At 35.1% G+C, this 25,866-nt stretch overlaps 1 protein-coding gene and 1 long non-coding RNA gene across 5 annotated transcripts in view; one reads left to right on the forward strand and one right to left on the reverse strand.

Annotated features, from left to right (window-relative positions):
- Window positions 1–25,866, forward strand: part of LOC109270557 (uncharacterized) — a 166,895-nt gene that overhangs the window by 111,279 nt on the left and 29,750 nt on the right. The window contains exon 2 of the long non-coding RNA XR_002081588.2: window positions 15,905–16,016. This is a non-coding gene — a long non-coding RNA (uncharacterized LOC109270557). The remainder of the gene's footprint in view (window positions 1–15,904; window positions 16,017–25,866) is intronic.
- PTPRQ (protein tyrosine phosphatase receptor type Q) overlaps window positions 1–25,866 on the reverse strand; it is a 206,695-nt gene that overhangs the window by 88,040 nt on the left and 92,789 nt on the right. For all 4 annotated transcript variants that reach the window (XM_053894769.1, XM_053894770.1, XM_053894768.1 and 1 more), the window contains one exon: window positions 9,155–9,478. In XM_053894769.1, coding sequence (XP_053750744.1) covers window positions 9,155–9,478 — 324 coding nt within the window. The remainder of the gene's footprint in view (window positions 1–9,154; window positions 9,479–25,866) is intronic.

Raw genomic sequence — 25,866 nt, forward strand, 5'->3', positions numbered from 1 at the left:
CAGCAGGTTAGAGCCATTCTAAAAATGCATTGTCACCAAATGGGCTTCTTTATGTCTTGCATTATATTTTCCCATTTATTCTTGGCTAACATCTCTTCTTGCCATTATGTAATTGCTTCTTTATAGAAGGGATAATACCTACCTTTGTTATGATAGCACTTATCACATTATAAGTACATTATACCATTTAGAATAAATTAAGGAAAATAATTGAATATATATTAACTCAGTAACCATTTCTTATTTTTTAAAATGTTAAGGAGTATTTTGCCCTCTATTTGGTTTTTCTTCTTTTTAGATCATAAAGTTGCATTCCTTGGAAGCCTCTTTGATGAAGCATGTTTTGTTGAATTTTTTTAACCTAACAGATGTTTGGGTAGTTAAAATTCCTCATGAGTATGGTATCCTGTGGTTTTCACAACCTAAGTGTTACCCCAGGAATTTTCCTTTTTTGCTGTCTTCCAGTCCTGGTGGTCTATAGGAGATGCACATTATGAGAGTCCCATTTCATTCCATACTAATTTCACACCCACACTCTTTTAAAGTTGTACATTTCCTCAGCATTATAAGTACTTATTGTGCACCATGGAGATATTTAACAGCTTTCCATTCATTCTACATTCCTCCCCCACACACAACTCAAATTGCTTTTGAGTATAAGGGTTAATCAGAAGAAAAAAAAAGATGAGTAAAATTATCTGCAAGAGTTTAATGTTTCAAGTTAAATATTTCTGTCGTTTGTAATTTTTGTGATTATGTTTGTATCTATACACACTCAGCATGAAGTAGAGAGTTATGGCTATTATACAGATGACTTAAGGAGAAAAGCAATTTGGCTTCAATTATCTAGATCAGAGTATGTGGGAGAAAGAAATATTAGCTTGAGTTGGCTGAATATTGTTTCCTTTATTCATTCCAGTTTACAGTGGTAGATTCAGATTCAGAAAGTAACCCAAGTTAATTCTCACTTTGCTTCCCGGATCTTCAATTTGGGTGCTCTTCTTTACAAGCTTAAAGAGACTTAATATTACATATTTTCTTATTCTATACGCCATTTTGGAACATTTTATATTTATCATTCAGACTGGGTGGTCTAGAGTTATTCAATTTTGAAAAAGTTGATAGCAAACTAGCCATTAATTTCTAGCTCCTTATCAAGAAACTCCAGGTTTTGATATGAGGTTTTATTACTAAGTGCTTGGGTGCAACTTGATGCCATTACAAATGACACATCTGAAATAGTGATTTATACTAATTTATATTGTTGTTTAGTCTTTCTTACAATTGAGAGAAATTACTCATTTTAATCATTTTATCTTCTTATACCCTATTATTAAAGAACGTAACACTTTTTAAAATAATGATATATAATACTAAAATTATTATTTTTTTCCATTCAGGTTACTTTTTATGTTTGCAAAATATCTTTAATGCTTTTCATCTTTAATGTTCAGAATAAATATCTAATCTTTACTTACTTTCTATCTTAAAAAATCATTACTACTTTTCGAGATTTTTGTTGCTTGACTATTTTATTTTATTTTTACATCACATGTTAGTTCACCATATACATTATCTGGCAATAATACATGTAGTGTCTTTTGTCTTTCACATCAAATGTAATCTCAGATTATGTCTCCTGGGCTTAATAAATAAAATTTTTCTTTCACTGTATAATTATGAAATTCAGATATGCGTGTATATAAATTCAATATATACACACACATTAAAATCAACTAAAATTCCTAGCTTTACCTACTTTCTTATCTCTAAGTATGTATGTATTTCTGTTTTCTAGTTAATTGGATTAGAAGTTATTTCTTTGCAAAATCAACAGTTTCAAAATAATGATATGTTTTAATAAACCAACCCAAATTTGATTGTTCCATATTTTTCTTTATATATAAAATTTAGAAAAAATGTCTTCTTTATTCCTGAGACCAAAAAAGTAACTAACTCATTCTCATTCTCGTAACTTACCCAATTTCCTATTTGCACACACATATAGATATTCAGATGAAACGCTAGTAAGTTGGAAAATGCCAAGAAAAATCATGTTGTCACAAATTCTGAAATACATAAATCTTTTCACTTTTCTTTCTTTAAATTTTTTTAATGTTTATTTATTTTTGAGAGAGACAGAGGCAGAGAGAGAGTGTGAGTGGGAGAGTGGCGGGGGGGGGGGGGGAGGCGAGGGAGGCGGGGCCAGCAGAAGGAAAGGGAGACAGAATCCCAAGTAGGCTCCAGGCTCTGAGCAAGCTGTCAACACATAGCCTGCTGTGGGGCTCAAACTCACAAACCGCGAGATCATGGCCTGAGCCGAAGTTGGACACTTAACCAACTGAGCCACCCAGGAGCCCCTTTTTACTTTTCTTTCTTAATTACCATGGTAGAAAGGTGATTCTCTATGTATACTCTGGAATTAACATAGGGAAACTTTTTTATTCTATTGATAAACAACAGAGTAGAAAATCAGCTCTCAAGCATAAAGAAAAAGGTTAGAGAGGGAGGGAGCCAAAACATAAGAAACTCTTAAAAACTGAGAACAAACTAAGGGTTCATGGGGGGGTGGGAGGGAGGGGAGGGTGGGTGATGGGTATTGAGGAGGGCACCTGTTAGGATAAGCACTGGGTGTTGTATGGAAACCAATTTGACAATATATTTCATATTAAAAAAAAAAAAAGAGGAAGGGAATAGTAGTAGTATAGAAAACCTACTTATATATTGACAAACGTCTTCATACCTAAGTATTCTCTGATGGTGAATTCAAATTGTAGCAATGAGATACTAGATCCAGAGGGAAGAAAAATACCGGATAAAAGACAAATTAGTACTCCTTAGAGAGGCACTCTATGGATTAGTCATCAATTAAAGACCTGGAAGCTGGCATGAAGAAAAGCCATGATTACTCTCCACTGCATCAAGAACTAATCAACCAACCAACCAACGAACCACCAATGGCAAAGAAAGTCATCCTGGTAAAACTAGGAAAATAATGTTATTTAAAAAAAAAACAAAAAACCTCACACTGCTTGTGAAAAGTTTGCAATACTTTACCATTATTCTTTCAGACCAAAATGAGCAAAATGTACTAGTAGGAAATTGAAAATGACTAAATGCTAGTAAATGGGTCATAGATATAAAAAGGGGGTAAGGAGGAGGGGGAACTAGGGTGGAAGTAATGATATTCAAATGGAAAAATTCCTAAATTTTCACATTAAGAATGTGGGATACTTTAAAACCTCAACTTTACCGTTTCATTTACCAGATTCTGAATAAATCATGCTAATCGTTATTCTATGCTAATTGAACATCTAGCCTTATATCTGGAGTGCTTGAGGAGATGATGCATGCGGAGAGCCCACTTGCTGGCTCACCGTAGCGCCCCAAAGCAGGTACTATCTGAGTGAGATGACTGTAAGGAGTAGGATGGGAATCCTCAGTGTTAGCAGATGCACAGGCACACCGTTTATTTTAACCAAAGGCTACAAATTAGCTTCCACGGGCCAGATCTGGGCTACTGATGTGCTTAGTTTGAACAACTAAATGCTTTTATATTAAAAAATAATTATCACAAGCAAGAAATGGAATGTTTTCACATTTAAAAAACCTAAATTTCCCATTTCTCTGAGAACATCAGAAGTCCTGATAGCACGGCCTGCTTATAGGACACTCATCAGACTTTAGACAGCACATTCTCTGTTAATTTGTCACAGCTTCCACCATTCCCAACTGCCTTATAACAGCCTGCTTCAATGACATGATAATATACATGGAGAACCTGATAGACTCCACCAAAAGTCTTCTAGAACTGATACATGAGTTCAGCAAAGTCGCAGGATACAATATCAATGTACAGAAATCAGTTGCATTCTTATACACTAATAATGAAGAAACAGAAAGACAAATAAAGAAACTGATCCCATTTACAATTGCACCAAGAAGCATAAAATACCTAGGAATAAATCTAACCAAAGATGTACAAGATCTGTATGCTGAAAACTATAGAAAGCTTATGAAGGAAATTGAAGAAGATATAAAGAAATGGAAAAACATTCCGTGCTCATGGGTTGGAAGAATAAATATTGTTAAAATGTCAATACTACCCAAGGCTATCTACATATTCAATGCAATCCCAATCAAAATTGCACCAGCATTCTTCTCGAAACTAGAACAAGCAATCCTCAAATTCATATGGAACCACAAAAGTCCCCGAATAGCCAAAGTAATTTTGAAGAAGAGAACCAAAGCAGGAGGCATCACAATCCCAGACGTTAGCCTCTACTACAAAGCTGTAACCATCAAGATAGCATGGTATTGGCACAAAAACAGACACATAGACCAATGGAATAAAATAGAAACCCCAGAACTAGACCCACAAACGTATGGCCAACTCATCTTTGACAAAGCAGGAAAGAACATCCAATGGAAAAAAAGACAGTCTCTTTAACAAATGGTGCTGGGAGAACTGGACAGCAACATGCAGAAGAATGAAACTAGACCACTTTCTTACACAATTCACAAAAATAAACTCAAAATGGATAAAGGACCTGAATGTGAGATAGGAAACCATCAAAACCTTAGAAGAGAAAGCAGGAAAAGACCTCTCTGACCTCAGCCGCAGCAATCTCTTACTTGACACATCCCCAAAGGCAAGGGGATTAAAGCAAAAATGAACTATTGGGACCTCATCAAGATAAAAAGCTTCTGCACAGCAAAGGAAACAATCAACAAAACTAAAAGGCAACCAACGGAATGGGAAAAGATATTTGCAAATGACATATCGGACAAAGGGCGAGTATCCAAAATCTATAAAGAGCTCACCAAACTCCACACCCAAAAAACAAATAATCCAGTGAAGAAATGGGCAGAAAACATGAATAGACACTTCTCTAAAGAAGACATCCGGATGGCCAAGAGGCACATGAAAAGATGCTCAATGTCGCTCCTCATCAGGGAAATACAAATCAAAACCACACTCAGATATCACCTCACGCCAATCAGAGTGGCCAAAATGAACAAATCAGGAGACTATAGATGCTGGCGAGGATGTGGAGAAATGGGAACCCTCTTGCACTGTTGGTGGGAATGCAAATAGGTGCAGCCACTCTGGAAAACAGTGTGGAGGTTCCTCAAAAAATTAAAAATAGACCTACCCTATAACCCAGCAGTAGCACTGCTAGGAATTTACTCAAGGGATACAGGAGTACTGATGCATAGGGGCACTTGTACCCCAATGTTTATAGCAGCACTCTCAACAATGGCCAAATTGTGGAAAAAGCCTAAATGTCCATCAAATGATGAATGGATAAAGAAATTGTGGTTTATATACACAATGGAGTACTACGTGGCAATGAGAAAGAATGAAATATGGCCTTTTGTAGCAACGTGGATGGAACTGGAGAGTGTGGTGCTAAGTGAAATAAGCCATACAGAGAAAGACAGATACTATATGTTTTCACTCTTATGTGGATCCTGAGAAACTTAACAGAAACCCATGGGGGAGGGGAAGGAAAAAGAAAAGAAGTTAGAGTGGGAGAGAGTCAAAGCATAAGAGACTCTTAAAAACTGAGAACAAACTGAGGGTTATGGGGGGGTGGGAGGAAGGGAAGGGTAGGTGATGGGCATTGAAAAGGGCACCTTTTGGGATGAGCACTGGGTGTTGTATGGAAACCAATTTGACAATAAATTTCATATATTATAAAAAAAAATAACAGCCTGCTTCATTCATTATAGTACCCTTTCACTTAACTTCCAGTTGCCCTGGGACTTAAAGTTTTTTTTTAATTATTTTAATGTTTATTTATTTTTGAAAGAGAAAGAGAGAGAGAGAGAGACAGAGACAGAGACAGAGACAGAGACAGAATGGTAGCAGGGGAGGGGCAGAGAGAGAGGGAGACATAGAACCTGAAGCAGGCTCCAGGCTCTGAGCTGTCAGCACAGAGCCTGATGTGGGGCTCGAACTCACAAACTGGAGATCATGACCTGAGCTGAAGTCCATCGCCTAACCGACTGAGCCACCCAGTTGCCCTTCTGGGACTTTAAAGTTTATTCATTCATTCAATGTATCATTTTTTAATCAAATCTTCATGTGTGATTTTTATTTATTCCTATTGGCTGATGAAACTAAAACTCCTACTTTACCTACTTTCTTATCTCTAAGTATGTATTTCTTTCTGTTTTCTAGTTAATTGGATTAGAATAGTTACTCCTTCTCAAAATCAATAGGTTCAAAATAACCATATTTATTCAATAAACCCAACCCAAATTTGATTGTTCCATAGTTTTCTTCTCTGTGTTATGGCACCATCATGCTCAGTATCACCTGAACTGGAAGACAGTTCATTCTCCCCTTCCCACTTCAGCTTATTAAATGAAGTTTCACTCACTTAGAAAATATTTACAGAGTACCTACTCTTACCAGGAACCATTCTCTAGGCAATAGAAATAGCAATGGTCAAGACAGATTCTAAAAACAAACAAATAAAAATAAAAAAGCTATTGCATAATTATAAATGCTCATTAAGGTAAGATGGCATTCTAGAAAAATACTGCAAGGCTATTTTAAATTGGGTGGTCAGAGAAATCCATTTTGGGCAGGAATCATTTAAGTAGAGATATACATTATGAAAAGCTGCTCATGTGAAGATGGAAGTAAAAGAGCATTCCAGTCAAAAGGAAGAAGGGGTGCAGAGGCCCAAGTTCTGGGAGTCAAGTGCAATTAAGCAACAGAAAAAGTAAATGGTGAGTATAGTGAGGGGAAAGTAGTTACAGATGAGGTTAGAGGGTTAAGTAAGAGCTAGGTCATGTAGGGCTTTGTTAATCGTGTTAAGAAATTTGAATTTTCTTCTAAAGTAATGGAAATTCTTTGAATGGCTTTAAACAAAGAGGTGACATCATCTGATTTAGGTTTAAAAAGATGGGCCTAAAAGCTCAGGAAGTCAGTAAGAGGTCAATGCAGTGGTAGTAGTAACAAGGACAGGACTGGTATTATAGCAATGCAAATGAAGGGATGTATTTAGATGGCACAGTTGAAATAAATCATTGGCAGAGTTGAGGAGGAACAGAATTCTGCCTAGATTTTCATTTTCTGCAACCAGATGAGTAATGGTGAACTTTACTGAAACAGGGAAGTTTGGAGGATGAAAGGTTTAGTGTTTAGACCACATTAACTTTCAGAGTTATATTTGACACACATGCCCAATGATGTCAATTGGCCAGGTACATATACTGATCTGGGTTCTAGGGAGGAGTCAGAGCTGGAAATAGATATTTGAGAATAAGACTTTAAAGCCATAGGACAGGATAAGGTTACTTGAAGGTCAGATCTCCTAAGGGTTGTGTATTGAAACAGAAAAAGGTCAAATATAGATATATGGGCTCTCCAACACTTAGAGTTAAAAAAAGAATGAGCAAAGAAGACTGAAAAGAGTTACTAGCGAAGATAGGAGAAAAACCATAAGAGAGGATACTATAGAACCCAAGTCAAAGTGCTACAAGGAGCAGAAGCTGGAAAATTGTGTTGAAGGCTGAATCACGTGGATTCTATCTCAAATGTTGTGTTGCATTAACAAATATTGATTGGAATTTTATGCAAACATTATGCCAGGTACTCCTGGGAAGAGTAACAAGAGGCACAATCAGGGACCTAAAAATAAAACTTCTAGATCAAAGTTTATTTCTCTATCTATAAAGATCTACAACAGCATCTATTTATCACTGACAATCTGTGTGTGTGTGTGTGTGTGTGTGTGTGTGTGTGTGTGTGTGTGTTTGCACGTGTGTATGTTACTCTACCTATAGGTATCAAAAACTTTTAGGAAAATGTGATTTGGATTTGAAAGGAATCATCTAGTAACAGTCTTGATCAAGAGAGAAGAATGATAACTTAAGGTCCCTATTTGGATGGCTTATGTGGGATGGTGTTGAGATGGGCGACCCGGCCAACTTGAAATTTCCTATGAATATCTTGGGGTGGAAGTGGCATTTCAGATTGTGCAGCCATTCCTGAGCTCTGACTTGCAGGACTTGATTTATAATTTATTTGTTTTTTTATGGAAGACATTACAATTCTATGTAGATAGTGTTCAGGATAAATAATAGACATTTATTTACTTACTAATGGGTAATCATATTATCTAACCAAGTAGAGTAATCAGTTAGTTTTAAAATATAAAACTAAAGTAGCAAGAGCATCTTACCTATACTTTGAGTGATTTCTATGGAAAAGCATGTAAAGAGATTTTTCTTGAATACAAAAGTCCTGAAAGATAGGTAGATGGCAGAATAATTTTGAAAAATTATTATGTGTTTTTTCTTTGTATTTTTTCCTTCCCCATATCTCAAGCTAGGAGTTGCACTCTTGGTATTTCCTTCCTCAGAATTTTATTAGGTAAAAAGCACAAGCTGAAAAGCTGCTTGCTGAGAGATCTGTCTCAGCTATTTCAAGAGTGTGTGTGTGTGTGTGTGTGTGTGTGTGTGTGTGTGTGTGTGCGCGCGCGCGCACGTGCGCCTAAAGTCACTGAAAAGGTTGTAAAGTCTGGCTTAAAAGCAGCAAAGCATCTATACATGAAGTGAAAAGGTAGGCATGGACTAAGGGTGCTCAGTGGCAATCAGTATAGCCTAATAATACTACAAGAGAGGCACATAATGCTTTATTGCAAGAGAAGACTCTAGGACCTCGGTACAACTCTGAAAGTCTGAGAAAAGCCCTAACAAATAATGTTTGAAATTGAATTTCCCATTGGGATTCAATTAAATTAAAAACAAATGGTACTATGTGCATTAGTGTATACACTAATTCAGTTATTCTCATGTTCAGCGATTTTATACACAACTGTATTAAGTAGAAATCATTAACAGATATCAATGTGTGTGTATATGTATTTATTTATAAGTGTGTAATACTTATTTCTTTTGCATAGAAGCCATTAAAATTCCGTGTAGATAGTGTTCAGGATAAGCACCAGAAATTTATTTAGCTAATTATGATTAATGCTGTCTAAGCAAGTAGGCTAACTAGTTAGTTTTAAAAATAAAATTAAAGTTGCAAGAGCAATTATTACATATACTTCGAGTGATTTTTGTGGAAAATCATTCAAAGAGCTTTTTCTTGAATGCAGAAGTATAAATACACATACAAGATAATACTTACGGCCAGGCAGGGTTTGTGTAGATATCCAATTTGAAGCATTGCCATAACCAGCATTGGTGCTGGCAGCCACTTGGAATCTGTACCATCTAAATTTCTTTAATCCATACACTGTCTCTTCAGTTAGGTTAGCTTCATAAAGGTATTGGGTTTTTTGATACTCAACACATTCTTCAGAATCCCATTCTATGCATTTCTGAGCCCGCAACTGAGTGGTGATCTTGTAATTTTGGAAGTAGCCAAGAATAGAGTCAGGTCTCATCCATGTTAATGTTGCACTAGTTGACTGAACATTAGAAAAAGCAATATTTGTGGGTACACTGGGGACTAAAAATTAAGGGAGAAAAATTGAAAACAATTAGAATTACCAAAAATTTTCTAAATGGAAGGAAGAAATGGATTAAAAAATATGTCCCTATTATGCACCTAGTGGCAATCTCTTATTACAACTGCCCTTAGATTAGTATCACCACATTTAATGAGCAGAACCTTAAGGTGATGCTTCAGAGACTGCTGGTTCAAACGGTAGAGGGCAAAACAACTGTGATTTTATCAATTCCCAATTTTGCTCCCAAATTCACTCATAAGAATCTTATATAAACTTACTTTGGCTTCATATATAAGTACTGGTACAAAAGAAAACTATATGCTCATTTAAACTTATGTACTTCCCTGGGTACGGTCTGAGTTTTAATATTCAGTTCCCAAGAAAAACATACTCATATTTAAATGTCTATATAGACACAATTACATCTTATACATAGTAAATGCTGAATATAAAATAATTCTAAATAAACAATATTATTAACTTAATTGATTTATTTAATTAGCTGATTTTTATTTTATCTTGCATATATCTAAAACTGACAAAATCTTTTCTAGAATATCATCCAGAAGACTAATGTTAATACACAGACTATGGGGCACCTGGGTGGCTCAGTCGGTTGAGCATCAGACTTCTGTTCAGGCCATGATTTCACAGTTCGTGAGTTTGAGCCCCATGTAGGGCTCTGTGCTGGCAGCTCAGAGCTTGGAGCCTGCTTTGGATTCTGTGTCTCCCTCTCTGTCTGACCCTCCCCTGCTCATGTTCTGTCTCTCTCTCTCTCTCTTTCTCTCTCTCTCAAAAATAAACGTTAAAAAAATTTAAAAAATATACAGACTAAGGTATCTGTATATTACCCACAATCACATAGTCCTACTTGGAGTCACTTAATAGATTTCATATTAACCACTGGTTTGCTATATACATATCATGTGTCAGGCTCTGAGCCTGGTGTTAAGGATTCAATATACATAAGGCTTATGTCTTATTTTCAAGAAATAGCCATTTATTGAATTAGTAATAATACAAGCATGTTATGGTTAGGAATACGAAAGAACAATGCACTACGTGGTATAAGCACTTTCTTCAACCATGCCTTTCCCTGTGTGTGTGTACAAGGGTTTTTGCTTAGAAGGCTGAGATAGAATGATACCAAGTGACTTGTGTGAAAATTATATAATTCACAAAAGCTGTATAACAATAGTCACATTTAAAAATAAGAAAATGATGAGTTAGAAAACCCATTCATTCCTAAACATCATATGTTTTTTTTTAAGTTTATTTACTCATTTTGAAAGAAAGCGGGGAGAGTGCAAAAATGGGGGAGGCGGGAAGGGAGAGGGCGACAGAGAATCCCAACCAGGCTCCGCTTTGTCAGTGCAGAGACTGATATGCAGCCAGAACTCAGGAACTGCAAGATCATGACGTGAGCCAAAGTCAGATGCTTAACTGACTGAGCCACCCAGGTGACCCCTAAAATATCATATTAATTCAGGATTCAATAAATATCTAATGAGCACCTAATTTGTGTCAAGTGCTTAACAGCATTTACACAATAAAAGTATAAGTAAATATTGTATATAATATTTTAGATGATGATTGCTGTTATGGGGAGAAATAAGGAAGAAATAAGAAAGAGAGAGAGATGATCTAGGGATATTGAAATTTTTAATTGAGTAGTCAGAGAAGACGTGAAGTTCTAATCTAAGCTCTTTAGATTAGAAGGCATGAAGTTCCTGATGAAGGCTTGGGGAAAACCATGGGAATATTTGAAAAAAGGACATTCCCTGCAGGGGAAAATGCATGATTATAGGCACTAAGTTGGAGCTATGCTTGGTATATTTGGAGAATAACAAGGAGGCCAGTGTGGCTAGAAGGAGTTGCAGTCTAAGAGGAAATAATGAAGGCTAGATTGTGTATGACATTGTAGGACATTGTTAATGACTTTCATTTGAGCAGAGGAATGACAGGTTCTAACATGTTTTCATGGAATTGCACCAGTCACTGTGCAGAGCATAGACTGAAGGGAGATAAGGGTGAAAACAGGGAGAGCAATTAGTAGGCTGTTGCAATGTCAACACAACAGATCATGATGGTCTGACCCAGATTGCAGCAGCAGAAATCAACAGCTTTCAGAGCTGAACATCATTTGAAAGGGAGCTGACAGGATTTGCTGATGCATGACATGTGAGGTGGAAGGGAAAGAGAGAGTAGAGGAATGCCCTATGGTCTCCGGATTGAGCAAACAGAAAGATGAAGTCATTATTAACCAAGCTGGAAAGAGTAAGCTTTGGGGAGAGAGATTAAGAATTTATTTTGAGCATGTTAACTTTGAAATGCCTAGCAGATACCCAGAAAGAGATGTCAAATAGTAGATGGATACATTAGTCTGGAGTTCTGTAGAAAGGCCTTAACTCCAGTTAAAAATTTTAATTTCCTCTTAAATTTTTATTGAATTATCTATAGATCTATTGCTTATATATTTGCCTAAATCTGGAAGAGAAGACAAAGTCTAATGCAATGGAAAACAAGAAGTAGATAACTTAAAGCCATATGATTAGATTAAATTACTCTATTTTCCAATACTAATAGTTATCATTGAATCTTACTGTATTTAATTAAACATTAACCTTCAAAGTAGCATTACAAACAGAATACTTGATATGCTACCTACAACACACCCCTCTTCTATTTTTAGTTATGCAGAAAAGCAACTAGAGAAAAAGTTATTTTTAAGGAAAATATACCTTATAGAGGAATCAGTTTTAGATCTGATTAAAAAATAGAATTTCCAGGGGCACCTGGGTAACTCAGTTGGTTAAGCGTCTGACTTTGGCTCAGGTCATGATCTCATGGTTTGTGTGTTTGAGCCCTCTGTCGGGTTCTGTGCTGACAGCTCAGAGCCTGGAGCCTGCTTCTGATTCTGTGTCTCCCTCTCTCTCTGCCCCTTCCCTGTTTGCTCTCTCTCTCTCTCAAAAATAAACATTAAAAAAATTTTTTAATTGAATTTCTATAAAAGGTAGAACTTCCATAATTTACTTAAATCTCGTAGCCACTAAATTTGAACTCAGACCACCTGAAGAGAAAACAAATTTAGACATATGGGTGATTTGAGGGTTCAGGAAAGTTTTAAGTGAAAAGGTGGCATGTGAGATAGAATTTCACTGATTATAAAGGTAGAGACTTAGAAGAGGGGGTAATGTGATCTAAGTCAAGTTCAACTATAGTTTATAATTCATATTGGCAATTACAAACAGAAAGGCTGTACAATAACTGGGGAACATACTGTGTTAGAAGGACTTACAGTTTGTCAGGCAATGGAAAGCTATCAAGGTGTCAGAGTGAGATGTTCAGAAATACATTTTATCAAGTCTTGTCTGGTAATTACACAACAGGAGAAGGGACAAATTTATAGACCACTGGATGTGTTCAGGACAAAGAAGATAGTAGCAATAAGAAATAAATACATTTTTAGATCTATTTTGGTGGTTGAATTCATGGAACAGGCAAATGAATCAAAATATGACAGGGTTAGAATTTGATGGAAGTTTAGAGATGATCCTGGTCAATTTGGCTTTTTATGTCTGACCTTTAGGTAGGCAGATGTCCCCCAAGATTCCTGGCCCTTGTATACTCCCCTCTGTTCAGTTTTTCAACCAAGCACTGCTATAGGTGCTGATATGGAAAAGTTTTTTCAGCTGTAATTAAGAAACCAAATCAGTTAAGGAATATACTTGTGATAAGCCCTGGGTGTTGTATGGAAATGTTGAATTATTATAGTGTACACCTGAAGCCAGTATTACACTGTTAACTGAAATTTAAATGAAAACTTTTAAAAAATAAAAAATAAACAAAAGAGGCGGAGATTATCCAGTAGACCTGATTTTATAGCATGAGTCCTTTAAAAGCAGAGAGTTTTCTTTGGCTCTTTACAGAGGAAGTAACATATTCTAGACAAGAGATATATTCAATGTACAAAAATTTATCCATTGCTGGTTTTGAAGAAGAGGGCCATATGGTAAAGAATCTAGGACTATCTCTAGAAATTAAGAGCAACCTCTTGGCTATGAGCCAGCCAGGAAATGGGAATCTGAGATCTACAACTGTAAGAAACCAAATTCTGCCACAAACTTGTGAGCTTAGAAGAGGATTGAGCTCCACATGAGAATACAGCTGAATGACACCTTGATTTCAGCTTGTGAATCTCTGGGTAAGGAATCCAGGCATAACATAGCCAAACTTCTGACCAACGGAACTGTGTAATAAGCAATAAGTGTTGTTTTAAACCACTAAATTTGTGATAACTTGTGACATGACAATAGAATACTAATACAATTTCCTCCTTTAAAATGACCAACTTCTACTTTTCTGGCCTCTGCTTAAATATGTAGAGCAAAAGGAAACTCAAAATCTTGAGGGGCTTCTTTTAAAATTTATTTCCAGATACCTCTATTAGTTTGTCCTTTGTTGGGTTTTTAAAATGTTTTTATTTATTTATTTGAGGAGAAGAGGGGGCAGAAAGAGAGGGAGAGAGAGAATTCTAAGCAGGTTCTGTGCTGCCAGTGCAGAGCCCAATGTGGGGCTTGATCTCATTAACTATGAGATCATGACCTGAGCTGAAACCAAGAGTCAAACATTTAACCTACTGAGTCACCCAGGTGCCCCTGTACCTCATTGTTTTAAACTGATAGTCACCCTCCTATAAATATTAATTCTACTCTGAAAACCCACCTTCAATAGGCCTAATCCTTTTTTATTTTTTTAATTTTTTTAAAAATTTTATTTTAGAGACAAGGAGAGGAACACACACACACAGAGAGAGAGAGAGAGAGAGAGAGAGAGAAAATGAATCTTAAATCTTAAGCAGGCTTCACACTCAGTGCATAGCCTGATGTGAGACTGGATCCCACAACTCTGGGATCATGATCTAAGCCAAAATCAAGAACCATATGCTCAACCAACTGAGCCACCCAGGTGCCCTCTAATCCTCTTTTCATTGCCACTTCGTTCCAACATGTACACCAAAGATCTAGAAAGGTTTTGATTCTACATTCATATCAATAAAAACAATTACTCCAAAACGTGTATGCTTATTATTTATTATATACACATGCAAATATCAATCTACATACTAGACTGTGTCTCTGAAGGTCTAGAGTAATGCTTGCAACAAAACAGGCACTCAATAAATATTTTTTTAATGTATGAACAAATGAGTAAGAGTAACAGGAGATTTGATTTAGATAAATGGTCAGGAAAGGCTTTAATTTAATTAGATAACAGAGAAGATGTAGCTTCCTAGGTGAAAACATCAGGATGTGTTAAGATTCTGAAGGAAAAGAGAGTAGTTTTTAGGAACCCTTAAGAAACATATCTGAGTCCACAAGGACATGGATAAAGGTAGGAAGCTGGAGATATAAGCCAGAATCAGATAATGTTGAGCCTTCTGAACTGGATTCAAGATTTTTAGTTTTATCCCTAAGAGCAGTGGGGATACTTGAGAAGTTTAATGTTGACTTTTCAACTGCATTAAAACCATAGACTCTCTTCTTTCCTGGGAAACAGGGAGTATGATCTACACATTTCCCTCTCTTTTGAGTCCATGATCAATTTCCCTTACCCAGGGTTTACTAAGCAATTAAAGTGGAAAGAAAAAGGGATGCATTAGTTATCCAATGAACTGGAGAAGGCAAGAGTCTACCCTTTTCCTAATTCAACAAAAGGGATGACTAAATGCCCATGGTTCTATGACCAATTTTTCCCCCCTCCAATATTCAGATCTTAGGAATGAAGACTCCAATGGCAAAATATGTTACATAGTAAAAATTTTCAGCAGATTAATTCTGGTTCACAGACCTTATGTTTTCCAAATAAATAACACAGAGGAGGAAAAAAGGTCTAAAAGGATAGTAATTTAACTTGATAAGGAAAAAAGAAGAATTTTTTGTAACCTGACTATAGGAAGAGGAACAACAATTGAGTTGCCCTCCATTTGACAGACACAGTGATGGACCTTCCACAGATACATAGTGTCTGGCACATACTGGGCACTCAATAAGTGTTGACTGTATGTATAAATTATGTGTCATTCAAACAGTCCTTTGGTTTTCACGTGGTGCAAAATTTTACGCACATATCCCAAATAAATTTATTTAGAAAGATAAACCAGAAATAAATCTAAGTTGAAGCCAAATACATAGTATAACTCATAGACAGTTTTTTTTAAAGGCTACCTCAGTGGCACTCATAAATGACCAGCATTTATATGCGGTATCTTCTCTTTTGATGAACTGCGTGTTGAACTAGACTATTTCAAAGCAACTGCCCTATTGAATTACAGATACAAAAAGGATTACACTCATTTTAGCATGGAGAATCGGATTTCCATTCTTTAAGAATGACTAAAAACCTCAATTTTTTTCTATCCACAGATGGTACTAATTTGAACACATCATTCCATGCTTCCTGGAGTAATCACACAGCTTGCTTAGATTTTCTAAACATGACTGAACTGTGATGAAGCGATCAACATTCACTGGCAAGGTATTCCGTAAATTACATTTTTATTCATAAATTATTCTTATCTGTGAAGTACTTTCATCATGATTGAAATGAAAGCTATAGAACTATATAAGTGACATTTGTTGTAGGTTGAATGCATGTCAGTTGTTACTGACTATTTAGTAGGGTTCCACTTAGAAGATGAAAGTGTGTATAAAGTGTAATTATTCTCTAAACTTCTGAATATCAGTTATGAGCAGTTGCCAACCTCCCATGATAAGATTCTTATGGTAGTCTGTATTGACTTCTCACTGACCTGATTAAGTATACTAACAGGAAAGACCAAGTTTCCTTAATTCTTTATTTATGACTATATTTTTATCTTCCACTGCAGAGGTACTTTCTTTTAAGCAAAACAGATGCCTGAAAATTTATATTTATAAATTATATTTATAAAATTTTAAAAAGTATGAACACAATGTTTCCTAGGTTATTAAGAATATTTTTGTCTCTACTAATTTTAAATAATCTACAGTCTTTTTAGAAACACAAAATACTAATATGTGATCTTATACAAATAAAAGTACAGTTTACCAACACTAACACAGTATGAATCAATATAAAAATAGAAATTCCTACAAAGTTCAGTGCAAAAAATATTTCAGCCTACCAGATACAAATTTTGCACTAATTTGAATTTAATCAATAGCAATTACTGAACATTCACACTGAATGGTGTGAGCAAGTTATTAGTCTTAGGGTATAAGTTGTTTTTCATACACATACGAAAAGTAATTTAGCTAACAGAAACCACCACAAATAGGTGATGCCCAAAGGAAAGTTTCAATGGAAGAATATCTAGTGGCTATAATTTGGAGGAACAATTGAGAATCAGTAAATACGTGCTGGAAAAGATGTTTAAACACAATGAGTATGGGAAAGATAGAAGTAGCTACAAATTGTCAAAGTCTAGAAAGTATACTAGACTGGAATAAAGAAAGTTTAAGGAAGTAATAAGAAAAAAGAGGGGGCCATAAAGTGTGTTATGTTACTGAAAGGCACTGAAAGTTTGAGAGGTGAGTTTAGGTAACTACTGGAGGCACTAGAGAGCAATCAACAGAATGAATTTGTAAAGTCTAAACTTAAGAAAAGCCTGAGCCTCCCCATAGCTAGTTAATAGGAAAAGTTTTTGATAGAAAGTGGTTAGATGTTGTATATATACAGTACAATGCAGATTACAATAATAACAAAGAATAATTAGAAACAGAGCTTTTAAAAAAGGCAAAAGAATATCAGCAGAATGTGATTATTTTTTGGGCAGAGAAGAGTACAACATAGAATGAACCCAGGAATTGGGTCAACAGATAAAAAGTACACTGTACACTTCCTAGAGGGAGGCTATGATTTGGCCCTGTGTTACAGAAAGTAATACAAAGGAAAAACTCAAGATTGTAAATCTCTGTGATTATAAATAAAGAAAAATTAATAAGAAAATGCAATAACCTGTTACTGAGATGAGAGATATATTTCTCTCTCTCTCAAAAAAAAATCAGATAAACAGGTTACAATGTAATTTAATGAACAATATCCTCAACAACATCCTTACATAGTAAATGCCAAGTATCTTTAACTTGGCTCTTTCTTACAATGTCTCTCAATGTGAGTGAGCAGAGTAACTATCAAACATGGTTTTGTAAAACTATTTCTTCAGAGGTTCTAATTATTCAGTTCAGGCACTCTTCTCTCTAGCAGTCTGGCTTACTCCAGAAATAGATTTTGGAGTAGCTGGGCCAGAATTTATCAAAATAAACATGATTTCAGGTGGTGTTACAAAGCTGGGAATATGGACTGACATACTGTTATTAGTGTGCCAAATTAAATCATCTTAACATATTCCATTCACACGAAAAAGAACTGAAGAAGTATCTGTAAACAGGACAAAATTTCCTAAAAATGTTTAAAGTGTCTGTCCTACTGCACATAGAGATAGACAACTGGGGGACCCAAAACTCTATGGACCACAGATATAATAATAATAGTTTTCAAATCAAGTATTAACTGAATGCACAGCTTACTTATAAAAATATCTCAGTAAAACTTTTGTTTTGCTTTGTTTTTTGGAGAATACTGTAAAGAAAATGGGTTATACATGTTCTGCTTGGAGGGAAAATAAGTTGATTTGTTTTATAAAGTCACTAGTTTGACAGCTCTAGATAGCAAGCCATCTCATGAGAATATCCATCAAAAATGACAAATTTGATTTGAAATTATTTATCTGAAGCAGTTCTTAGGGAGTAATTACATAGCAGTTAGTTGTCTATTAAGAAAAACTCTATAGCACCTGGAGACTAAATTGAATCATTGACACTAATGAAGAAATGAGACATACTGGTTTGGGGGGATTTGTTTGAGGGATTCGAGTAAATTACATGTTAGTTTCATATCTTGTTAACATGAATAAATAGAGATATCTTGGGAGGAGAGATTGGGTTAGTTAGCCTAAGAGGTCAAGAAAGGCCAATTTGGGATAATTATGCATATATAAGTTTGGAAATCATAAGAGTAAATAAACATTTAAGGGGAGTATTTGTATATATAGTTTCACAACAGCAGATGATGAACTGAGTCTCTGTAAAGTTAGTAGTAAATGGGCAGTCAAATAGAACTGGAAATAAAATCATAAAAAAAATTTAGGTAAGCCCATAATATCTGGCATACATTGATATTAAGAAATATTTGTTTAACAGGGGCACCTGTGTGGCTTACTCGGTTGAGCATCTGACTTTAGCTCAGGTCATGGTCTCACGGTTCCTGAGTTTGAGCCCCACATCGGGCTTGCAGCTGTTAGTGTGGAGTCAGCTTTAGATCCTCTGTCCCCACCTCTCTTAGCCCCTCCCCTGCTTATGCGCTCTCTCTTTCTCTCTCTATCTCAAAAATAAAGAAAACATTAGGAAGGAAGTATTTATTTAACAAATAAATGAACAAATGGATGAATGCATGCACAGATTTCAAGAAGGAAGTGTCACCAATTCTGTAACCAGTATTGATTGATGAACAAGTGTCACCAATGCTGATTGTAATGAAATGCTGCTTGAAACAATTCCTGTTTTCTAAAGAGTGTAGTTGCACAGAAAACCTTGATAGATTAAAATATACAAAAGGAATCCTGATCTAAAGTTTGGGGAAAGCTCTACAAAAGAGAAAAAAGAATTTGGAGTTTACAGGGATTCCATGAGACATGCATACACACACACACACACACACACACACACACACACACACACACACTGGGTAAGGGTGGGGGGAGAGAATAAAAGGAGATGGAAAGAGAAACAACGAATAGAGGAGAAAGGATCAAAAGATAGAGTGAGACTGGGGATTCTGTGAAATAAAGTAGCCAATAGAAAAGTCCCTGATTGCCAAAATATTTGTAAGAACAAAAATATCTACTACTGTTCCTTTTAGAGTCATGTATATTATTGCAATGTAAACCTCTCTTCTATGTGCTTATCACAAAATATTCAGTAAGGCTATTGTAAATAAAATGTTCAGTGTGACTAGAATTGTCAAAATCATGCGAAAAATAATTTTGCAGAGGCAGTCAAAAATGTGTATCAAAATATTTCAGCGCCCAAATATACTAAATTTGAGAATCTGTTTTGATGATACAACAGCAGTTTGTATCAGATTAAATCTCCTGCAGATAACAACCATGCACCCTGGATGGAGGAAACAAACAAGCAAACGAACAAACAACTTGTGGCTTGAGGTGTCAGAGAATGGAATGTGAGACTGCCAAAGTAGCTGGAAAAGGAGGGAGCCAAAAAGGGGGTAGGCCTAAATTCTGGGTCTAAACTCCTCTGAAATCCTTGGCTACTCTCTTAATCATACATGTATAAGGACAGACTGAGGAACACAGTGGAAAGAAACAGATGGAAAACTGAGTAGAAATTTTAATTGCTTCCCAGTGCAGGGGAGACAGAATTTGGAGATCCAATATTTTTTAATTTTTTTTAAAGTTTATTTATTTTTGAAGGAGAAAGAGACAGAACATGAGTGGGGGAAGGGCAGAGAAACTGGGAATTGCAGAATCTGAAGTGGGCTCCAGGCTTCGAGTTAGCAGCACAGAGTCTGACATGGGCTCCAACTCAGGAGCTGTGAGATCAGGACCTGAGCTAAAGTCGGATGCTTAACTGACTGAGCCCCCCAGCCGCCCTTGGAATTTGGAGTTTCAATCCCACCAAATTAAGGGCTTGGTAAATAGCACAGGCCTCATATTAAAATCCTAAAAGAATCATATATTTACTTTATTCTCTGTTCCAGGATCAAGGAATTTCCTCTGTAGATAATAGAGAAACCAAAACCACATACTCACAAAATCATCATTCAGTAATTTAATAGTCTGTTAGAATAAAGACTAACACCCTTAAGAACAAGATAACAAAATCCAGAGTTTATGCAAAACATCACCAGCAAAGTCTAATATAAATTTAAAAATTACAAGGCAGGCAGGAAAATTACTACTGACAGGAAAATGTGACTCATAGTCAAGAGAAAAAAGTGTTCAACAGAAAAAAAATCACAGAATACCTCAAGTGTAGGAATTATCAGAAAATAAATTTAAAACTATGTAAATATTTTATTTTACTTAACAGAAAACATGACCATAATTAGAAACCGAATAGGGAATTTCAGCAGAGAAACAGAGATAATGAAACAGAATTAATCAAAATTCTAGAACTTAAAAATACATCTGAAATGAAACATTCATTGGACTTATAACAGCTTAAAGACAGCAGAATATTGTCAATAAACTTGGTGAAACATCAATAGAACCCAATCTGAAGAACATAGAAAAAAATGAAAAAAATTAATAAAGCCTCAGTCACTTAAAGGATGATGATATCAAGAGGTTATAAATGGAGTCTCAGAACAGGATAGAAGAAGGAAGAAAAATATTTGAAAAAATAATGACCAGAAATTTCTCAAATTTCAGAAAATATTTATCAATACAAAAAATTAAATGAACGCTTAGCAAAAAACAAATGCAACAAAAAGCACATTAGTTATATCACTGACAAACTGCCTTAAAGAAAAGATGAAAAATGTCTTGAGAAGTGCCAGAAAAAGTAACATGTATCACACACCAGAGCTAAGAATATAAATGGCAGCTGACATCTCATCGGAAACAATAAGTACTAGAAGACAAAGGAATGACATTTTTAAAGTGAAAAATACTGGGGTGTGGAGGGTGGCAGGGAGATGGGGTAATTATCCATCCAGAATTTTATATCCAGAGAAAAAAATCCTTCAAAAGTGGAAGCAAAATAAATCTATTTAAAGTAAATAAAATCTGAGAGAATTTGATGCAAGCATACCTGCACAGAAGAAAGTCTTAAGAAAGTTAAAGGGCAATGACACTAGAAGTATGAACCTAGATGAAATGACACTGAAATAAAGAACACCAGAAACAATAATTATATAGAAAAGATATGTGGTCTTTTCTCAATTCATTTAAATCTCTACTGGCCCTGTAAGAAACATAGTACAATAAACTGTGGTTTACAATGTACATATATGTAAATTATTTAAAGTATACAGATATCAAGTGTATGACATGAATAGCACAAAATATGGCAAAATGCATGGAATTGTATTTTTGCAACTTAATATTTTTTAATGCTTCTTATTTTTGAGAGAGAGAGAGACAGAAAGCAAGCAAGGGAGTGTCAGAGAGAGAGGGAGACAGAGACAGAATTGGAAGCAGGCTCTAGGCTCTGAGCTGTCAGCACAGAGCCTGATGCGGGGCTCGAACTCACAGACTGCGAGATCATGATCTGAGCTGAAGCTGGCTGCTTAACCAACTGACCCACCCAGGTGCCCTGCAACTTCACATTTTTATGTGAAGTTGTACAATATTAAGTAGCTATGACAAACTAAATAATCATATTGTAATCTCCTTGAGCAACCACTAAAAATAAGTATAGCTAAAAATCCAACAGATTAATTAAAGTAGAAAACTAAAACTATTCAATTAACTCAAAGGAAGGCAAGAAAGAGAGAAGAGAGGAACTAAAAAAGAGATAAGACAAGTAGAAAACAAATAGCAAATAGTAGAACTAAATTCAATAAAATTAATAATGACTTTAAGTGCAGATTAGGGGCGTCTTCATGGCTCAGTAGATTGAGCATCAGACTCTTGATTTGGGCTCACGTCATGATCCAGGGCCTGGAATCGAGCCCTGTGTCAGGTTCCATGCTGAACAGGGAGCCTGCTTAAGATTCTCTCTTACTCTCCCTCTGCCCTCTCCCTAGCTCATGCTCTCTCTCTCTCTAAAAATTAAATATATATATATATGCTTCATTTAAAAAGCAGAGATTGTCAGTCACAATACAAATGAAAGGCCCAATTATATGCTGTCCACAAGAGGCATACTTTGTTGTCACCAGGCACACGTTTAAATATGACACAAATAATTCAAAAGTAAGGATAGAAAAAGATACACAATGCAAACAATAAACTAAAAAGCATGTCTATATTAATATCAAACAAAAGACTTTTATTTTTTATTAAAAATTTCTTTATTTTTTATTTATTTTTGACATAAAGAGAGACAGAGTGCGAGCGGGGGTGGAACAGAGGGAGAAGTTGGCACAGAATCCGAAGCAGGCTCCAGGCTCAGAGCTATCAGCACAAACCCCGACACCGGGTTTGAACTCATGAACCACGAGATCATGACCTGACCTGGTTGGATGCCTAACTGACAGGTGCTCCCAAACAAAAGAAGGACAAGAAGTATTCCCAAAGATAAAAGAGACAGTTGATAATGATTAAGGGTCAGTTAGGAAGTTATAGCAATCATAAATATGTATTTGTTAAGGAAAAAAAACCAAACTTTGAAGTACATGAATCAAATACTGACAGAACCGAAAGAAGAAACAGACAAATGTACAATCGTTGTGGGATATGTTAACATTCCCTTCTCAATAATTCATAGAATAATTAAACTGAAAAGTTGTAAGGATCTAGATTTGCAAAACATTAGTGTCAAACACATTCGACTAATACCTAGAACATTATAGCCAATAACTGAAGAATATACACTATTTTCAAGTGTGCATGGGAAGAATATTCAACAAGTTAAATCATATGCTGAGCCACTGAAAATTTCTCAGCCAGCTTTTAAAAATTAAGTCTTAAAGATATATTCTCTGACAATGGCATAAGTTAAAAATTGATGACATAAGAATATCTAGAAAAGTTCCAAATAATCAGAAATGAAACATATTTGTATATAACCATGGCTCAAAGAAGAAATTGCAAAGGAAATTAGAAAATATTTTACCTGAAAGAAAAAAACCAAACATTTTGATATATAATTATCCAGAGGAGATTATACTATAAATGTTTATATATGAAAAGAAGAAACGTTTAAAATCATTATGCCAAGTGAAATAAGCCAGAAACAGAAAGGTAAATACTACATAATGTCACTCACGTGTCGAATCTAAAAATATCAAACTCATAGAGGGTTTAACATCATTAATCGTCACTGATATGAAAATACAACTTATAATAAGATAGAAAATGTTGACACCAACTGGAATGTCTAAATTAAAAAGACTGTTAACACCAAATTCTGGTGATATTGAGAAATAATTATAACTCTCCTATTTTGCTGTTGGGGTGTATTTAAAATAGTACAACCATTTTAGAAAACTGTCAGTTACTTACACACAAACACATATCTAGACTATGACCCAGAAATTCCACAAAAAAGATTTAAAAATATATGTATGGCAATTTTATTCAAAATACTTAGTTTAGAAGAAGCTACATGTCCACACACACACACACAAATAATGCAATATTCATAAGATGGGAAATTGCCCCACAGTAAAAAAGAACAATTACTGAAATTTTCACAATTATGTTGAAAGAAACAGACCAGACATTAAAGAGTACATACAGCCAGGAACAACTTAAACTAACTTTTGCTGATTGAAATCATGACAGTGGTTGCTTGGAGAGTGGGTATCCAAGGGAATTTTCTGTGGGAGATGGAAATGTTCTATATGTTGTTGAGTGGTGTTACATAAGAGTATGCATTTGTAAAAACTCATTGAATTGTACATTTAGGTTCTGTATATTTCATTGCATATAAAATAATTTTCCATAAGTAAAAAACATTTAAAAAACACAAAAACATGAAAAGAAAAAAGCTTTCACATAAAAATGCAGCAACAATATTCAAAATAAGTTATATATTTATATAGAAATTTTAAATGCTAGACAAATACTTCCTAACTAATGTTTTAGAAATCTAGGTGTTAGTAGAAATGATGAGTTTTATTGTATTTTTGATATATCCATTCTAGAAAAGAAGCCTTACAGATTAGGCCAAGTATGTCAACAACTGTTTTCAACTATCTTTTGGCAATTGGTTAATCTTCATGCAAAGTTCCTAATATACTTCTGAGAATAGCATTCTATCCAGCTTTCACAGAGCATATCTTAAACAGTTAACCATTCTCTGTAAAAACATCCTAAATACAAAGTTAGTTTTAAATCTTAAGTCTAAACTTTAAAAATGTTAGACTTCTATATAACAAATATTAATGTAGTTGTATTTTAAAAATTACAAACAAGATCTTGGCTTTTAAAAAATCCTATCTAAAGTAGGCTAATTTAGGGGTGCCTGAATGGTTCAGTCAGTTAAGCATCTGACTTCAGCTCAGGTCATGATCTCACAGCTTGTGGGTTTGAGCCCCACATCAGACTCTGTGCTGACACCTCAGAGCCTGGATCCTGCTTTAGATTCTGTGTCTCCTTCTCTCTGCTCCTCCCCTGCTCACGCTTTGTGTGTATGTCTCTCTCTCAAAAATAAATTAACATTAAAAAGAATTTTAAGTAGGGTAATTAATTAGTAACAAACCAGAAAATTAGGCTACTCATTTTTAATGTATCTTTTAATTGTATAGATTTCATTATTGTGATCCTTATGGAATACTACTTATTATCTTTCTAACATTGCAAATTGTTTCCAAAGTAATAATTTTTCATAAGGTATCCAGACACAGAACTGAATGGGTGATTTATTTGAGGTTGCAGTGAATACTAGGTGGTAAAAAATTCAAATTACAATGATAACATTAATATACTAAAAAGCATTATTTCTTTTCTTGAATTTTGAAAGTGTTCAATCATCTAGTGGCTTCTATTTATGTGTGCCTTCTATTTATAAAATAGCTTCCAGACCAAAAGTTATTTTTTCATATGCCATGAAACTTGTAATTGAAATTCACTAAATTGTGGTTAACAATAATTTGCACAACCTTCTCTTTGCTCAAAGAATTTTCTTTATATCATATTGCATTATTTTAAAGTTGAGTTGTTACTAATGAAAATTTGCTGTCATTAAAAGTCCTATATTTTACATTTCAGAGTTTTTACACCATTCCTAAGTGTTTTTCCCTGAAGCTTATAATCTCACAGAAACAACGGTTAAATTCCTGAAGGTTTCAAGTAATACGGTTACTAGAAATAAAGAAAGAAGGCTGTTGCATGCACACACACATCCTTAATTTACTTAAAAAGGAAAGTAAAGGAGAATAAGAAAAAAAAATGGAGTGCAATGGGAGAGGAGGTTGATATGCAAAGGCTGTTATGAAAAGTATCAGCTACAGCTGCATAGGACAGGAATGGAAAATAGAGTAATAAGATATGCCCCAGTTCTTAAATAAGTTAATAAAAATGCTGCTTGAAGAACAGCTGTCTTTAGCTGGAGCAGGGATGAAGAAAAGAGTGGATGCCTGGAATATACTTAATGAAAGGTATTAGAGCATCAATGGGGTCAAGGAGAATTAAGCAGAGTAACTCAAATTCATTTTT

Source organism: Panthera pardus, unplaced genomic scaffold (assembly GCF_024362965.1).
Source record: "Panthera pardus isolate Hobbes unplaced genomic scaffold, ASM2436296v1 HiC_scaffold_6, whole genome shotgun sequence".
In the NCBI taxonomy this organism is placed as follows: Eukaryota; Metazoa; Chordata; class Mammalia; order Carnivora; family Felidae; genus Panthera; species Panthera pardus.